We start from the raw sequence: 19,011 nt of genomic DNA, 5'->3' as shown, positions 1-19,011 counted from the left end.
TAATATATCTAAAACAAGTCAAAGTCAGAATAATTCATATCTCTTTCCACTCCTCTTTCTGATGCAGATATTCTGATGACTGAGTCCTGTGTTTCCTTGAATGAACTTACAACATGCTTCTTCCACCTCATTTCACCTCCTAAAGAAAAAAGAAAGAAGGGAAAGCCTAAGACTGAATATAGGAAGGTCCTCAGCTGCAAATCTTGTCATGCTGTAGGGTTTGTGCCAGAACAGGCCACTCTGTTTTTGTGGTTTTGTTCCCCTTGTCTCTTGCTAGATCCCAGCGTGCCACTTACACCAGTGACATATGAGGATATTAGCCAATTTGTATATAAAGGGAATTTAGGGGGAGATCCCTCGGTGTCCCGTGGGTGAGAGTGTGTTGAGCACTCTTTGTCAATGAGCTCTGCCCTGGCAGCAAATGACTGCAGCAGTGCAGTTGGTTGAGCATCCCATACCTGAGGGTGGCTCTGCTTGACTCCATCCCCAGCAAGGACACCTCTATGCTCACTGCACCGCTGTACTTCACATGCGGCAGAGACATCCACATCCTTCATTATTAGATCCTTTTGGCCACCAGTGGCACTGAGGAAATAAGACAAGCCTTTGTCTCTTGATGTTAGAAATTTCTGACTGCAAAATGATCTTTTTGCAGCCTGTTGCAGTGACTGAGATTGTTACGCTTGATATTTTTATTATTATTATTATTATTATTATTAGAATTTAAATATATGAACTGGATTTTCTTGCATTGTCACTTGCAGCACCAGAGTTTGTTCCTTTCTCTTCCTTGGTGCCCTTGTGGATGAACTTTCCCAATACACCTGAGTGTCCTGGTAGGATGTTTTATTTGATGCTTATTTGAGAGCATTCCAAAAGGCGACAGATAAATGGTATTGGCAGGGCTGTTGGAAGGGCTGTATTTTCCACATTACCAGAGTATGTATTCTACAGGCTTGTGTACTATTCAGATAAATGCATCTCTAAGCTGAAACTGAAATGGCAAGCTGTCTGTCAAATTCTTGGCTTAGCACACATTTTCTGTAAATTTGTTAGTATTTGCTGGGATTTATTGGAGGGTTTATTCCAAAGAGTCAGCACTACTTCCAAACGGAAAGTCGTTTCTTCCCTGTACTTGTCTTTGTCCGAGCGGTTCATACATGGTTATGAGTACGAGCCCAGAATCAGTGCCAGGTTTATGAACAGAATGAGAAAAGAATGAACAAAAATGTGTGTTTTTCTCAAAGGAGTTTTGGTCTTCTATTATCTTTCACTTTAGGAGGTTTATATGTATTTCTATACACTACCCACAGTCTAGAATCTTTCAGTCTGACGTTGACTATTTTCATTTGCTGCACACAACATTTCGTAGCTGACCCACTTAGCAAGAGCATAGCCCAGGTGATTTCTGGTTAACATTGATCTGGGAGAAGACCCCTGTAAAAGGAATTAGATAATATGCAACATGTTAGTGCCACAGATGAACCTGCCTAGTGGTGTAAAAATCCCTTCTCCCTCGATGTATTGTGAACTTAATATTTGGTGAAAGTATGGGGATACAAATGCCTCTAAATTCTCATAATAGGATATATATAAAATTGGGCAAAGGCACAATTTTAAAATAGTCTCAGTGCGAGCATTGTGAGGGCAGATAAATGGTCCTAAAATAGCATTATATTTCTATTAAACAAAAAATCACTCATATGCCACCTGCTGCTTTTGGCATTTTAAAATCTGATTTGGAATAGAAAGAACAAATGATTGCTTCTCTGTCTCCCTCTCCCCTCCTAACTTTGAATGTTTCTGCCCAACGTTCAGAGAGAGCAGCCTGTTTTTCCAAGGCTATTGGTTGAAGTCGATGGTTATTTGAGCCTGCATCCAGAATGAGTGCATCCAGTCTGAACTAGACTGATTAGTACTAAATCTGTGGTGCCAGGGTGATCAGGAAATAGAGCACTTGTTTAAACACCAGTAATGATTTTTTTGTTGTTGTTGCATAGCTCTCATGGAAAGCTACTGTTGATTGCCTCAAAGTAGGGGGGAAAAAAATGTAAAAAGACAGGGAATGCAATCCACTGTGCAGAATCTTCTGTTATTTACTGCTGCATCCTATATGAGAAGGAGCTATATGAGGTTTTAAATAGTACAAAAGAACACTGCACATGAATGTTTCTCTCTGAGTCCAAAATATAGGCATTTAGACAACTGTAAAACCACAAACATGTTTTTTTTTTTAAGCAATTATGTTGTTCTGGCTTACAGTTAAAACTGCAAAAAGAGAAAATGCAAAAATCTTTACAAGCACACACATATTAAGTACTAACACAATCCAGCAGTAGTGATGATTTTTTTCAAGTGATAATTTTATCAATAATCATTAACCCACAGGGAAGGAGAAAGAATATAGCATTTATTACTATCAAGCAAGAGATGGTGCAGCTTCTGTTCATAGCATGCACCAGTGGAAGTAAAACCAACTGAATCAGAGATTTTCAGTGCTGCCTGGGGCATTTAGCCTCATAATTCCTGATATATTTCACCAGAAAAAGGGGGTTTTGCTCTCTGTCTAGATGAATATGAAAATTTCAGCCAGAGTTTTTGTAGCCACCCCTTAATAAAATAATTCAGGCATGTATGTAGAATGTGTTATTCTCAGCACTGAAGCACTAGGATATGAAAAGAAAACAGTACCCAGTGTAAAAATGAAATCAGTAATGTCTTCTTCCTTATCGTGTAAGAAATTTCCTTTCACTAGCTAGCACCCAGGAAAATCAGCTGTCCTTGCATTTCAGATAATTGCTTTTTGTATTGTGAATTTCTATATTTGTGCTAGTTGAAGTGAAAAAAAATATGCTTTGTGTAAATATTCTTCCTCCTTTCCATTTTCAAGATCTTCTCAATGGAGCCATCACATCTTTTTTATTGTGGTTTTGGAAATAGATGGACATAATTACCCGGGTAGACTCTTTTTGTCTTTGCCCGGGAGGCAGTGAATTATTTAGTCAGAGCTGAAGTAGTCAAAAGGTTCAAAAAAATCTCGCTTTTGTTCTTTGTTTGCAGATTTTATTCCTCACCGTACAGTATTCCAACAAACCGCATGATTCCACAGACATCAATCACGCCATTCATTGCTGCTTCCCCTGTCTCTACATATCAGGTACGTCAGATGTGCACTTGTCTACTGTGTTTCCCAGTTAATTATGTTTTGGATGTGGATGAAGGCAGAGTGTATACCACAGAAAATTGTGTGAGTGCTTGCACTCTTGAGTCACACTGAAAACAAAGGGCTCTCTAGTAATATTCAGGTATCATTCGGTAGAGTCTTAAGTGTTTCCTGCATTCTTTACAGCAGTAATGAAAGCCACTGTAATTCTTAATTTCAATCAGCTTCTCTGATAAACAACATTTTGCTTAATTTCCAATTGACAACACCAGAAGCTTATCATTCATATTGAACTGTTTCCTCATTTTGGCTTCCCTTCATTAGCCAAAATTTTTTTAAGTTTTTTTTTTAATAATTTATGATGACTGCATTATACTTTGATCTTTTGACCCCAGCTGTAATTTTTCCAGTAACTGCACCCTTTAAAAGTACTCGGTTTTATCCAATAATCCCTGACAAAGCAAATTACTTGAGGATAAGTATCCTCAAATCATTCTTTAGTCTGCTACATGGCATGTCATTCAGAATTTCTCTCTTCAGCATATCCCTCTCAAATCTCCACTGGGAAATTATTGTCTTGTTTTGGCTTTCTGAGATGGAAGTCAAAACCAGATTGTATATTTTTATTATTAGCCATTGTCTGGGAGCTTACCACTTCACAGAAGCTGGTCAGTGACTATACATTTTGCAGCTTTAGTTATTTCTCTCCTGTGCCATCAGTACTTTTCCAACCCTGAGTCTTACCTGAAATATGCTACCCAAATTTTCAAAGCTGCATGGTGGGTTGTTTTCAATGTTAGGGTGTTTTTGTTGGGGCTGGGGTGTTGCAGATGGTATGGTACTGCTTACAGGTAATTCTGGGGACTTACTCTATTTTAAACTTGATCCTCAAAGATAAATGATTCTTGTAATTCTCTTTGACTTTTGTTTTTATTTTATTTTAAATGGCTATGTAGCACTTGCCAAACAAAAGTTGTTTTGATGAGGTAAATTCAGTAAATTTCAGTAATGGCAGCACCAAAGAAGAGTCAATGCCAGAGACACACAAGTGCAGCTCACACGCAATTTTCTCGGTAGCAAAGCTGGCTTAAGAGCCATGCTACTTCCCTTTCAGGCCACTGAGTTCAGGCCACCCACCCACTTACTTTCATCACTGCTCCACAGCTCACAGTTGCTCCCCCTTTTCCCATTCTGGTTTGAACCATTGCATCAGTTTGTGGTTTCATGCATTTGCACCAAAACCATACATTTTTTTATTTTTTTTTAACCCGTATCATTTTCCCTAGATAGCTTGCAGTGTAAGCCCAAAGACATTTTCCCTGGCACAGTGACAGAACTGCAGTGGTGCAAGAGTGGGAGCAATGAGCAGCAGCAATCTGTGGCAGCTCTAGTGCGTTTTAGCTCATTCACAGGGATTCACAGCAGAAGGTGTTGTAGTAGAGGTGTGTTCACATGTGGGTGTGCTGGCTTTGGTTCTAAAGATGTTTTGCTGAACTTGCTTTTCAACAAAAAATAGACTTTGATAAACATATACAAATGTTGGAACACACTGTTATACAATTAATTCCCAACACTTCATGAACAAAAGCACAGGGCATCTGGAAAAGTGGGACCTTGTAGCTTTCTCCTTGTTTATTCCTGGTCGTGCTCAGTCTGAGATGCTGCACACCCATCTCTGTGACAGCAAGTGAAATGTCCTCTGATGGTAGTGTCCTCTGATGGCACTAGCACAGCTACATTTTTGTGTACTTGTGTGTTGTGGTGCCCAGACTGATGCAAAAGGAAACTAAAATACACAATTCTTGGGGCTGAGCCCGAGTTATGATAGCATGTGGACCATTCACACATAGCAAAAAAGGGAGTTACAGATCAGAGATGCCACCACAAATGATGCAAACACTCTATAATGTGTTTAATTCTTAGTAAAATTTTCATATCCTTGAAATATGTTCCATGCCAGTCATAAGGCAGAACAACAAAGCAAGTCTTTGGTGATGCATATGGAGTTCTGGTGGGAATAGACCCCAGGATGCTCAAAGTAAGAATGATCCTGGAGGGAAAGGCTTCTTAAGCCAGCTTTGCTGTGAAAGCTTTCAATTAGAATTAATTTTCAAAAACTCTGAATTAGATCTGCAGTTCTTACTGGAAACAGAACAAGTCATTCTGGGATCTCTGAAAATGTTATACCTTTAAAAGTTCATACAGATACTCTTGAAAATAAACTTTGGGCATTTTATGTCTCCTGCACTGTCGGTTGGATGACATGTTCATGATTATATTGATGGATGAAAGCAAACAATGCAAATGAAAAAACAGAACAACGTGGAATATTGAAGACTTCTTTATGAGATAAAATGTTGTGATTTATAGGAGGGGTGCAATCACTCAGACTTCTGACTTTGGTGGAAAACATTATCAAATGAAATTTGAAAGCTTTTTCCTTTGTCAATAACTTTACAAAGCATAAATTAATTTTGTGTTGAGTTATAGGACTTAAGTAATATTTTGAAGTAAATCTTTAAGTTTTAAATTTTCTATGCTAATTAAAAGTATTTGATGTGCAGGTCCAGAGTACTTCATGGATGCCTCATCCGCCATATGTTATGCAACCAACAGTAAGTGGATACTTGGTTATATCTGGCTAAAAGTGCTTCCATTGTAGCCTTGCTCTGCTTGTCCAGCCACATTAAAGTCCTGGGTCATGTAAGAGCAGCCAGCTGCTCCCCATGACCAGAGTCCTCTGCTGTTAAGTTTCTGTTTCCTTAAGGAGCACCAATTGATTTAGACAAAAGGGGAGGATGGGTGATCTGTTATCTAATTGCATTGATTGTAAGACAGTAACAAGTTCTGAAGTGTTGCTTCTGAAGCTCGGCTTCAGGGACTGCAAGATAACCGAATTCCTGCCTACTTTGAATTGCCAGGATCAACACATGACCATTCCCTTATATGTTTATCCATCAGAAACATCCTGTGCAGTTTTATATCAAGGAATCTCAGTGCCTCAGTAATGCATTTCAGCATAGTGGAAAAGGGTGAAGCACAACTGTCTTGGAGAGCCTCTACCAAATCTGAATCTGCTTTATGATTTAACCAGTCAACTCTTATTTTTTTTTTTCCTGACTCATCTTTATCAATTTATAACTACTTAAAGCTGCATTATATTTTAAGCAACATTCATTAGAAGTAGTGCAACTGATTTTTTTGTCTACCACTCAGAAGAGTTTTGATGCACTTTGCCTGAGTATTAAGAGTATACCAGGAGAAAACACCGTACTGAATTCTACTACAGACAGGTCATTTTAGTTACATTTCTACCTTTGGTGAGTTTTTCAGGTATACATCCACTTGACAGTGTCATTAATCAAAATTTAAATATATGTTCCACATAATCATCAATACATTGATTTATACAAGAAGAGTAAAATTAGAATGAAAGTCTATGGCTTAGGTTTCTTTGTTACTCATATTTTTGTTTAAATATTTTGACTTCACATTAGTATAACTTCTGGTGAGAGTTAGCTCTACAGCAACATAGGTATAATTACATTACATATCTGTTTACTTGCACAAGTCTGTCATCCCAGTTTGTAGCCCCCTTTCCATACCCCTCAGCTCTTTGGAGGAAAGTTCTTCAGTTCTCTCACAAGGCAGGGACCATAGTGTGGTGCACTGGGCACCCAGTTCCTACTGCTGCTCATTTCTGCAGTCCCTGGGGGCACTTTCCATCTCAGTGGAGTAAAGCTGTTGCTCTATTCCTTGTATGGAGATTAAATTTATTGAACAAGCTCACAGTTAACATCAGTCCTGTATTCTAATATTTGGATTTAATAGCAGACCACAAGAAGTCTTAGATGTGTGTATATGATGAGTTATGAGACTTGTGGAAGCCAAAGAATCTCCAATCCTTGCAGAAAGACTCCCTTTCTAAAAGAAAAACCTAAACACTTCACCAGTTCCAGATTTTGTGTGTATATGTGTTTGAGTTTTATTTGGCAATATTGAGCAAAGCATTTTTCTGCACTACTAGGAGAGGTATTATGATGAGGTACTTGAATGTATTTACCCCTTAGTATGGACATGAAGAGAAAACTGTCTTATATAGTGAGTGGCACCCTCAAAATGCTGAGTTAAATTGGTGTTCATTGTCAACCAGAGAGTCAAAAAAAGGCAGTGTGACTCTAGGTGGAAAAGCAGAGGGACAGCAGATAAGTGATGTAGCATTTCTGTTCCAGTCTCATTGCTGTTGTGGGTTACTTCCTTGTGTTTTCTGTAGCAATCCTGGTCTCTTCACTGAAAGATTTTTCCCCTATGTTTCCAAAGATTATGTTCTTAAAACGACATGAGGCATTTAGTAACTAAGAAGCATTACTATGTAAAGGGAGAACTACCATTCCCCAGTTTTCATTCAGAGACAAATTCTTTATTAGAAATGTCTGAAAACTTGTCAGAGCATTACCACACAGAGAATACTGGAGACTTCAGAATTAATGGTCTGTTTTGAACGGAAATGAAGTATCTGTGTTCATTTTAAGCTTCTGTACTTTCATGCCTGACTATAGACTCTATTCTAGGCACCTCCATAGCTAAAAAAAAAAAAAAATAAAGACAAGATTACAAGAAAGTTTGCAGAATTAAGGATGTGAGTTTTGGTAATCCTGTGAGCTGATTAAACTGGGAACTTTCTAATTTGGTTAGCTTTTTATTTCTTCTTGTAATCTAGTTTTCCATGTTATTATCTAAATCGCCACCACTTTGCTTCATAATATTTTATGAGCTGATTGATTGTGGCATGTGATGTCCCCCTGGACACCACTGCAGATAAATATTACATTCCCCTTGCCCCAGGAAGGAGAACATTTTGTTAAGCCTCTATTATTCTTTGTCAGTAGAGATGAACTCATACAGAAAGCACAGTTTGAATTGCTCAAACAGTGGTGGTTAATTCTTTGTTTGGATTATAAGTATCCACTAAATCATGTTACTGGATGATTAGCTTTTCATTTCTGACAGAAAGTCCTACTTGATATTTATGTATAATTTAACATCACATAGTATCCCTCATGACAAAAAGGCAGAACCGTGCTGTAGAGGTTTCTCACTCAGTGTGCTGTGCACAGACAGGGCAGAATTTTCCCAGCTTGGCAGGCTTGCTGACAGGAGGGAAGAGCTGTGCTGCACAGTGCTACCATCCTGTGTCTGCCTGTCCCTCCTCTGCCTGCCCATCTCATCTCCCTTCCCACCTGCCTCCCTGTACAGCAAATACAAAGCTCTTTCTTCAATGATATTCCCTGCAGTAGGTTGGCCTGCCAGACATTTTTCTCTTTTATTTCCCTTTGTATATTGATTTCAGCCACATTTTCCTGATGTGTGCATGTGTGCATTCTGCATCCATTTACTTGGTGGATTGAAAAGCCCACTATAGTAAAAGATTGTATCTCCAATTCCTTCTGTAGCTTTGTAACTACAACCAGATAAACTTCTAACCCTAACAAACAAAAATTACATATATATTAACTGGAAAATATTTGTGTATACTGGTTTCCCTTCTCAGCCTTGTTTGCCTTCTTGCTTCTGTGGTACCCTTAAAAACAGAAAACAACCAAAATTTCTAAGAAAATAATGGTCAGAGTATTTTTGTCCTAAAATGAGAAAGTCAGATGAACAGTCAAGGACTCTGCAGGTATAGAACTGATACTGTAGGGTGTTGCTAATAAACAATGGCAGACACAATTTTTAAAGGGGTTTTGTTTTTCGTTATCAGTGATTTTTGCTGGTCTTACTCCAAGAGCCATGGAAAAAATATATCATACAGGTTGAGGTAGCATTGCTATTTCTGAATAAATAGTATTGAAAATAAACTTCTGCTGGCATAGTAGGGTCATACACGAAAACTTCTCACATCTTAATGCTTACAGAACTTTCAGGGTTTTGGAAATTGCTGAATCATGTGGACATGATGAAAAATCTACCTGCAGGTTTATGTGTGACTCAGACACTTTTGAAAAACGCACCCTTTGTGAATTAAACTTTCACCACTTTTCATAATATTGATTTCACTGTGTCAAAGAAAGAATACCTAAAATTTGGCAGTTTCATTGCTTTGCCATGTGCCCTGGTCACTCTCCACAGTTTTAATGGAAGATGAGCTCCAAAAGAGTTATAGCAGTGTGAGCTTGGATTAAAATTGGCAAAACATTTAATGTACTGCTGGTAGCCCAGGCTCAGTTTAGCTAATCTAAACCATATCTTTCAAAGTACAGTGCTTACTCTTCTGTGTTTGAAACAAGTCTTGTATTTCATTACTGCCTCAGGATAACGATAGATGGATAGTGATGACAGAATCAAAACATAAATGGGATAAGAGTTATTCTGGAGACTTATAACATTTGCCATATTATTGTGTTTTTCCTGTTGTCCCTGAAGGCTGTTTGACAGTTATGGGGATACTTTAAAAATCATGTTTACATGTCAATCCACTTGTACACCAATCTCATTTTTACTGATAAGGGCACTTGTTCAAAACATTTTGATTCAAATCTTTATTACAGAAAATGCATGTCCTCTTCCTCCTTAAAGTCAATTTTTTTCAGTGAACCAACAGAAATGCACTACCCTAATACTCAACGTACACACTGGTTTTACACTTACCCTCTTTTATTTGCAAGTAAAACTGTGTGACCGTAAGTAATCACTGGGTATGCACAGATAGATATTCTTGTCAGTCTGGAATAGTTTCTACATAATAGCTGGAGAAGAAGTATGCCAGTGGAGGTAGGAAGGATGGAAGCAGAGCAGCATATGGAAAAATCTACCATTGGATATGATAAAGTATGTTGGGTAGAACTTCTGTTCTGGAAGTTTCTCAAGCCCTTTCAGTCCTTCTAGAAAGGTCAATGTCTTAACAAACACCCTTATTATATTTTTCTGTCATCCTTCCTGTGGCCCATGGCTGAATGTAATCATCTGAATGTAATCCGTCTGTCATTAAACGCATCAACAAAAACATGTCTTATTTCATAAGCAGTGTAAAACTTCTAGTTTGGTGAGAAGCAAGGCTAAGGAGTCCAGATTCTTGCCTCTTGATTGTTGTGCATGACTGTAGTAGCATAAAAGGTACAAATTGTTCAACTGAAATGGATCAGTTTTCATTTTCTCACTAGCGGCTCTGCTGTTTTGGATAATACCCAAAATACCACAGCAGTTTCAGTGTTTTGATTCCTACAGTCTGGAACAAAAAAGTTCCTTGTGCTCCAATCCACATCCCTCTCCCAAGATGGCTTTCTCTACCTCACATTTATTGCTCTACCTTTTTAGTAAACAGAGCCAGGAGTCTATCTTGAGTTTGCCTGTTTGAGTGTAAGAAAACAAAGTATGTCCTCTTCAGACAGTTGACTCCTGCGTCCAAGATGAAATGTGAGAATTCAGCTAGCTGGTATGAAAAGTAAACAGGAAATAATCCTTAGAAATTGGAATCTCCAGCAAGTCTTTCAACTTCTAGCTGTGTGTTTTTAAGAGATCCTTTGAACGTGAACTTACTTGAACTCTTAAGGCTAAAGTGTTTAGAGGTTGAAATAACTAACCAAATACCAATGACAAAGTTCTGCTGAGCAATTTTAATTCCAGTGTTTCCCGAGGCAGAAAATCGAGGACTGAAAATTCTATAACTCTGATAATCAAGACAGTAATTGGTAATGTTCCTTTGGGGCAGGCAGGCTCACATGAGGTCACCTCTGCCTCCCTCTCACCCAGCACCCATTGTACACAGATGTCTCAGTGCTACCTAAACAGGTTTTACAGATGTGGGTGAACATCTACTTGCTGACCTCCTTTATTGCCAGGTGTTGTGCTGGGGAGAGTACCCAGGACAGAAAAACAGTGCCCCAGTTCAACTAACTTAGACCTCTAAAAGAAAACAGGTGTAAGCAATTCAGCCAAGTTATGTCTCACTACTCAAGTGTAGTGGTTTTTAAGTCTGATTATACAATGCTTCTGGAACCATATCAAAGTATTGCTCCAGTCCTTTGTTCTGCTGTTGTAGAAATTAATATGAATGCCAGAAAAAGATATATTTAAGTTTGATTGCCAACATTTTTTGACACTATGTTAGAGCCCCCTAGTGAAACTGAGCATTTTTTGTGATGGCAGCAAGAAACACCACATATGGATTCACTTAGAAAACATGGACAGGAGAACCACAAATGTTTCCAGTAGACAAGTCCTTGCATTTGAGGAACTTGTGATGTGCTGTTTTATCCTAAAAAGACTTCAGAGCTCTAGTAAAATTTTCTTTTCTTTCAAATATTCTACAGATAGCATGAACACTAAATGGATAAACCATCAGTTTGTTTAAAGGCATTTACATTAGTGGAAAAAAACCATAACGTCTATGTTTCATATAAATCTATAAACATAAATGAAAAAGATATTTGGAAGGGAAGGCATCTGACATTAAATTTGAAAGGTTCCCCAGAGTTTTTTGAAGCCAGGAAATTCTGGTTGAGGTTATGGAATATTGATTTCTTTTTAACAGAAAAGATGCAACCTTACCCATCAACCTTCATTGTCAAGAAAAACCTTAATACAACAGCTGTTTAAAAGCAGTTTTATCAAAGGGGACTATTTTTTTTTAAAGATAGTTATTAATCAATAGACATTAGAGTATGTTCTGTGGAAGAATGTAGTGCATTTTTAAAAAAATCAATCTCTAATTTTGTACATGCAAGCCTGCATTCTGCTTTCACTTTTCCCACCCTGTGTACATCACCTAAGAATATCATAACTTAATTTATTTCATATTAATATATGTAACATTTCTGTTTTCATGGAGATTTGCATTTTCATCAAGTTTTAGATTTACACAAAATCAATATCCTGAATGCAAATCTGTAAGATTCATATGTTGTGTTTGCCATTTTGAGCAAAAATTCCTCATTTGGTGAGCACTGGTCAAGTTAGTTATTTACCAGGTGGTTGATTAGTTAGTAGGCAGACTCTGATAGGACCAGGAGAGAATGGTGGACTGTGCAAATATATGCTGTGAATGATAGGCCAAGAGTTAGATTAATCAGTTTGCAGAAAGTGGCAGGCTCAGCAGAGTGCTGAATTTAGCTCACCATCAGGTATTTTGCCCTGTGTGATGCATTCTGGTTATGTATGCTATGACCAGGCTTAGGCACATGACATGTGTGTTTCAGTCCTCTCAAATTCACCCTCCATCGTGAACCTTTCTCCTATTTTGTGCCTGGCATTGTCTGCTGTCTTAGAGTTGATGCCGATGTTACCCACCCTCCGCAGAGAGCGCTCTGCTCTTCTGGCTTACAACAAATCAGACAATGTGCATGTCGTAAGCAGGGCCCCAGCCTGCTCGTAACAAAGGTGGTCATGTGGTGCAATTGCCAAACTTGCAAGTTCTGTGATGGTGGAAGAGAAAGGCAACAATTTTCATCTGCCACAGACAGCAAAGAGCTTTGAATGTGCTCTGTGGTCTGGGAGCACAGAGGTTTCTTGCTAGTTGGTGTCAAGGCTGGGAATGATCTCTGGGTGCCTTTCCCCTGACGGAGATGTGGTTCTCATTTCCATAGCACAGTTAAGAATACAAGATGTTAGCAGAGGACAGTTCAACAGCAGAATGGGACCTGGATCTCCTTTCTGCCTCCCAAACTCCATCCCTACACTGTGGGAAGTCAGCATTTCCATTTACAGAAGAAGCATTGGGCAGCTTTGGAGAAGGAAACAGGTTCTGAAGTTCTTGAGGAAAGCCTGTGATTTACAACTAGTAATGCCAGGGCTGCACTGTAACTGTGATAACTCCAAAACATGATTAAAAAAGACTGGCACAACCTGTCAAAGCTGTAAAGGTGAATTCTTGTTAGTGAAGTATCAAGTCAAGTTTTAGGCTATTGACAAGATGTCATTTTATAAACAATTGAGTAGGAAGAAAATTATGTATGAATCAAGGTGTAATCTCCAAGGTTAATTAATTTACTATTTTCTAAAATACAGTATTCATTTCAGGTTTTGTCCCAGAGGCTTCAACCGGTTTTGAAAAAAATTTCCAAATGGAAATCATGCATACTTGTTCAGCTACAAATGTATTTTATAGCTATATTTATCCTTGCTGCAGCTCCTCTTTGACCTGAGCCTGCCTTCCCTCACACTGGCTTCAAAGAATACATGTAGGCTTAGAGCACTTAGTGACAGATACTTTTTCATCTGCCACTGATCAGCTTTTTTGACCTTGGAGAAAATATCTTTCTCTCAGGCTTACTTTCTGATTTGTCTTTTTTTTTAAAAAAAAAAATCCTAATCTATTTAGATAATAAAACTATCATACTGCTAAATAGTTTTTAGTAGAAATTTTTGAAAAGTCTGGTGAACAAGAGCCTGTCTTGACTTACACCTCTAAACACATCCTCACAGTGATACTATCAGGGTTTAGGGTTTTCATGTTAATTATTAAAACAAACCTGTCCCAGCTACAAAAGGAAATATTGGATCTGATTTTTACCAGTATAAATCAAGAGCTAACTTCACTTAAGAAAATTGAATTGCATAGGTGTGAAACAGTGAGAATTAGAAGAGAATCACGCCTGCAGCAATAAATTGATGAAGGAGACTCTGGCACCTTCTTAATCCTTAGAACAAAAGCACTTCCATAAATTACCATTATGTTACGCCAAGTGTATTCAAGGACCAATTTGCATAAGTAGGGGAAACTAGCTAATCTATGTATTACTTATGATTGCACCATGATTTTTCTAGTGCAGGACTTGTGCAAAAAATTGTAATAATGTACTCAAAGGACTTAGTGACCAATTTTTAAGATTCAAAATTCCTGTATCCAGGAACCATAGAGAATCACAGAATATTCAGAGTTGGAGGAGACCCAGGAAGAGTCAAGGGTCATCAAGTCCAGCTCTTCAGTGAATGGCCCATACAGGGATCGAAACCGCAACCTTGGCATTATTAACACCATGCTCTAACCAGCTGAGCTAATCTCAGTGGCATGCTACATAATCCCTTACAAAACCTGATTAAATAGTTTGATTTTATGCCTCTTGATAATCCTATCAGGAGGTTTATTTCAAAACACCTTTGCTCTGAGGCTTAGCACACCATTTTTAATTTCCAACGTAAAGGTTCTCCTATTCATTTTGCCTTCATCTGTTCTTGGTCAAATGTTCTTCCTACATTCAGTAAGTGTTGTCCTTTCTCAGTGTTCACCACCTTAATTTACAGACAAAAATTTTACCTGCATTTTAATTTCTAGGCTAACTATGTTACCATCACTTCATTTGCAGTAATATAAGGATTTTATACCTCTGTCTTCAATGATGACCCTTCTTTGGATCTCTTCTACTTTGAATTCATTTTTCTGGGGCAGCCAATCTCACAGGATTCAAGCCTTTTGTGCAAATAGCATTAATACTTCCTTCTTTTCCCTGGGATGACTTTGCTGCATTGTAAAATGTCTTTCTTCCCTTGTGCTTATGACTGGTAATGCAGTCATCCTGAAATTCACTGATATACCTAGGTTTTCTCCTCTTCCACATTTCCAGCAGATGCTCCTACATGATAAATAAAACCACATGCTAGCCTGGTTGACTTGGTGAATTTGTGCCTTGCTCTGTTTAATCCAGTCATTCCTGTATGGTAGTCTACTTTGCCACTTTACTTAATGTGCCTTACAACTTTGCAATTTCCCCAAATATTATTCAAGGGAATTATTAAAAACACTGGATGAGATCAATCCTGATGGAGATTTTAGGCACCCTCCCACTGAAGTAGCATAGCTTGTCTTTTAGCACAATCTGTTATCATTTCCACTTTAGTTAATCCTTTATCATCCCCAAAGTTTAGTAATTTCTGGCTGTAGCACTGCCTGAAATACTTTATTGACCTTCAGAGAGTTTAGATCTGCTGCATGTCCTTTGTTGAGAAAGCAGGTCATTTTATTTTAAAAAATGAGGTTAGCTAGATCTATCTTTGATTTATCTATGTTATATCTTCATTAATATCCTTTAGCCCTGGCCACTGGGCCTATGCTTATATGTTCCAGCTCTACAATAGAGATGATCCAGTCCTCCTTCCTCAATTCACCTTGAGTTCAGTGATTTCTCTGGCTTTTTCATCTCTTTTGTCTGTATTCATTTTTCTGCCCAAACACTCATTTTCTGAGTGCTGCCTCTGCTGTCTGCTGGTTCATGTAGGAAATTGAGATAGTATCCTTATTCTGCTGGGGCTCCTTCTGAAACAACTTAATGCGTCCCCCATCCGCCCTGCATGGGGAGCCAAGCTCTGGGTTCTCTCCTTGTTTTTCCACTTATCTATGTAAGAAACCTTTTGTTAGGTGTTTGAATATAATTCGCAGAGTCTCAGGTAGACTGAGTCCACAGTAGACCCAGAAATCTTATATCTGGCCTCCAAATGTAGCATTTTTTTGTTCTTTTTTTCCCTCCCTTCTGTGTTCATTCCTGATACAGTTACTGAGGTGTCTGATTAAGTGGCTGATTATTAAAACTTTCTCAACTGTAACTGCTGAAGCATCTTAATAGCATAATTATTTTAAAATTATTTTTGCACAGGCCGTGCTAACAATTTATTTTTTTATCTCGGTGTATAAATGTACAGTGTGGTCTGACACCCTGAAAGTTAGAAACATTCAAGATACCATAAGTAGTAGCTTATTATTGAAACTATTGAATGTAGTCAGGTCTAACATTATTTGACATCCATTTTTGACTCTCTTCGGTAAAGCGCTTTCTTTTCATTTCAAATGTCCTTAGAAAGAATATAATATTGACCTAAACTTTGCAGTACAGAGGCAAATCATGTGTATCTTTCCTAAACTGATTTTAGTCCCACTGAAGTGGAGTAATTGCGTAATTACAGTTTTCAGGTTGTAACCTTGTGGCCTTGTTTTCCTCTCAAAGCATTGTGAATTAGGATTAAGTCCATGCATTCAGCAGTGTTTGCCACAAAGCTTCTTGTTATGTCAGTGGTATCTGCAGTGCTCTTGAGAGCATGTTTTCAACCTCTTTCTTACATGATTGCAAAAACAAATAGTGAAATGTAATAGTGTAAACACTGAACATTCTTTGGCTGTTTCATAGTGGATTGATGAAGAATGAGTTGTGTAACACAGTGACAGATCAACAGAATCTAAAGAATTTTGAAGGAGTGCCAAGTTGTTATTTAGTGAAACCACTACCTTTGGACTACCTGCCAGAGATGCACTTCCAGCAGGGTAGGTTCTCTTATCAAATGGCCAGTTGTTAACGAGAAATTGGAAATTAGGGGCTGAAATCTCACTTCTTAACATGGTTTAAATGCAATTTGTTATTTCTTGTTATTGACTACAGCCTCTTGTTAAAGGATGTCTGCTGGACAGCCTTTCTCAATCTGTGCCTTTTAAATAAGCTACTGGGATGTTTTGTAATGTCACTGCCGGTGTTGTTGCCAAGGAGAGACCCTGTCTCTAACACCCACCCCAAATCCCAGGTGTAGCCTTTCACCACTGTGCTTTTCCCAGCGGGCAGTTGAGTGGAAGTTATCTTTTCTCTATCCATGTCAAACCATACATGCACATCCCAAAGCAGGAGGACAATTGGGTTCCTCAGTTATCAATTATCAGTTGTCTAATTCTGACTCCTAAAATGCTGTAAACTCATAGAGCGTGGAGTCCTCGTGCAGGGCTCAGTCTGGGATAACTTGGATAATTACTTTGACTTCAAGCTGAGGATCACACGATTGACACCCTGCTACTTGATCTCTGTGGTGGGACAAAAGGGCTGCATATGATTCACGCAGCACACAGCCTGCTTTCAAACAGCCTTTGTACTTTTGCAATGCAGCAATCTGCAAATCATTATGCACCCCCTCTTTACCCTGTCCACACAGGATGTGTGTCTGTGTCAGTTCCCAGCTTGATAGCCTTCCTCTTTAGCACTATCAATAAAAACTCCTGCTTGCAGCTTTGGAAATTACTGGTCTACTGCCTACCTCTAGCCAAGAGTGTGGGTGTCACATTCACAGATGTCCCACATCCAACAGGGTTGTGGATAGTAGTATATTTCCTGTAAGCAGGTAGGGGAAGACATCTACCATTGTAAAGCTGGTTCATCTGCACTGCCACAACTGCTCCTGGCTCACCCAGCATTCAGTGGTCCAGGAGAACAAGCAATGTTCCAGGAAAAACATGGTTGTATGCATTCCACCACTGACATTTCTTTTTGCTGGCAGGCCATGTCATTTTTGTGGAAAGGAGAGGATTGCTCTGGATGTACTTATTTTAAATGAGGGTGAAGTGTTTGATGCAATGATTGTTTTCTGGTGCTTCTCACAGGTCTTGCTTCAGGGAAAGGGGTAGACATTTGTCAGGAGCAGTTTGAGTGTTGCTGATAGACAAGTAGATACAGAACGCCATCTCACTGATTTGTGTCTGTGGAAGTAGAAAAGCTGTATTAGCTCCCTTGCTAACTCCATTCCAAGTGCAGCAAGCAAAAGCACCCATCATGACTGTTAAAGCTGTGATAGGCCATGTCTTCCCCCAGGAATGGCCCAAGAATAAGAAAAATTTGAAGAGAAAGACCTGTACAATTCCCCTGGTTTCACGCTGCTTTCTGCAGACAGTAACACCCTGTTCACATCTTCAACTTTCACTTGATATCCAATTTTATAACATTTCAACCTAGATCTTCACAGGTATTCAACACCTTGGGCATCTTGGTTCTATCAGATGATTCTAAAGCAGATTTTGGTCAGCTGGTTAGAGCATGGTAATGGGAGGAGGGACGGGGAGGGAAAGTGGTCTTTGAAAGGGAGTCCTGGTACTGCTGCTGCTGCCCAAAGAGGAGTTATGGCTCAGAGCTCAGATTTGGACTCACACAGCAAACATACCTTCAATCCATGCTAGTGTTCATGTTAAAAGCATGGACTTGGAGTAGGCCCTGGGAACTCCATACTAGTTTGGCCCTTCCCTTTGCTTTGCCTCCATTTTCCAGGGTAGGAAAGCAAGGCTATTTATCCTTGGATGACAAAATTCAGGTTTGGCTCTAACCTTGAAAAACATTTCACTTGGCTCACACAGGTGATGTGCATGTCTCTGAGATTCTGGACTTCGTACTTCAGTGGATAGTAACCATGGATGTTTTCACTGAGCTAATATAAGTGTATCAATGTGTGTAACTGCATCCATTCAGGAAAAAATAAAATAAATATTGGACATGTGTATAAGCCAGGTGATCTCATTATAAACATCTTGTAATAGAGCTTGGGAAGTTTCAAATACCACAATTGAAGAGAACTTTCACAATATTCAAAATGTGTACATTTGTTTTTCTTCCTAGAGTTTTACATGCCATTCAAATCTGTCTTCCAGATAAAAATCAGTGATACAGGTCATGGGTCTGAGAATGTGGGCTGTGGTGATTAGCAATGATCTGCTTGTGGTGATATTTGCTTGCTTCCACAATATGCAATGTATTTGAATCTTCCCTGAGCTTCTTTTCATTATTTGGTTCAACAGACAAGGGAAGGAGTAAGTAGAAACATGTCATGAGTGCTGCTGTATTGAGTGAAGTATGTGACTGTGCTTTGCTGTTTCCTTTCATCTGCTTGGCCAAGCTGGGACAATATGTAACCAGGCATTATGCAATACTTGTTCTGCTTCTCACAGCATAAAAAGTTATGTTAACTCTTTTATGCTGGTCAAATTCTTGTGGATAAATACAAGGGACAGGTCTCTTTGATGTTAACAATTCCAATATCCAGTGTAAGTAATAGAAGCATCACAGGCATTACTTTTGTATATGTGCTAAAGGACAATAGTTTTACTCAAATGTGGTGGT

At 38.7% G+C, this 19,011-nt stretch overlaps 1 protein-coding gene across 6 annotated transcripts in view; it reads left to right on the top strand.

The window, feature by feature from the left end:
• RBMS3 (RNA binding motif single stranded interacting protein 3) overlaps window positions 1-19,011 on the top strand; it is a 708,653-nt gene that overhangs the window by 632,477 nt on the left and 57,165 nt on the right. For all 6 annotated transcript variants that reach the window (XM_088051401.1, XM_088051399.1, XM_088051425.1 and 3 more), the window contains 2 exons: window positions 3,061-3,157; window positions 5,728-5,778. In XM_088051401.1, coding sequence (XP_087907527.1) covers window positions 3,061-3,157; window positions 5,728-5,778 — 148 coding nt within the window. The remainder of the gene's footprint in view (window positions 1-3,060; window positions 3,158-5,727; window positions 5,779-19,011) is intronic.

Source organism: Pseudopodoces humilis, chromosome 1, assembly GCF_049639895.1.
Source record: "Pseudopodoces humilis isolate 2021_Gansu_Grassland_sample_001 chromosome 1, ASM4963989v1, whole genome shotgun sequence".
Taxonomy (NCBI): Eukaryota; Metazoa; Chordata; class Aves; order Passeriformes; family Paridae; genus Pseudopodoces; species Pseudopodoces humilis.
The sequence above is the reverse complement of the archived record's forward strand: the minus strand, read 5'-3'. Positions and strand labels throughout refer to the sequence as shown.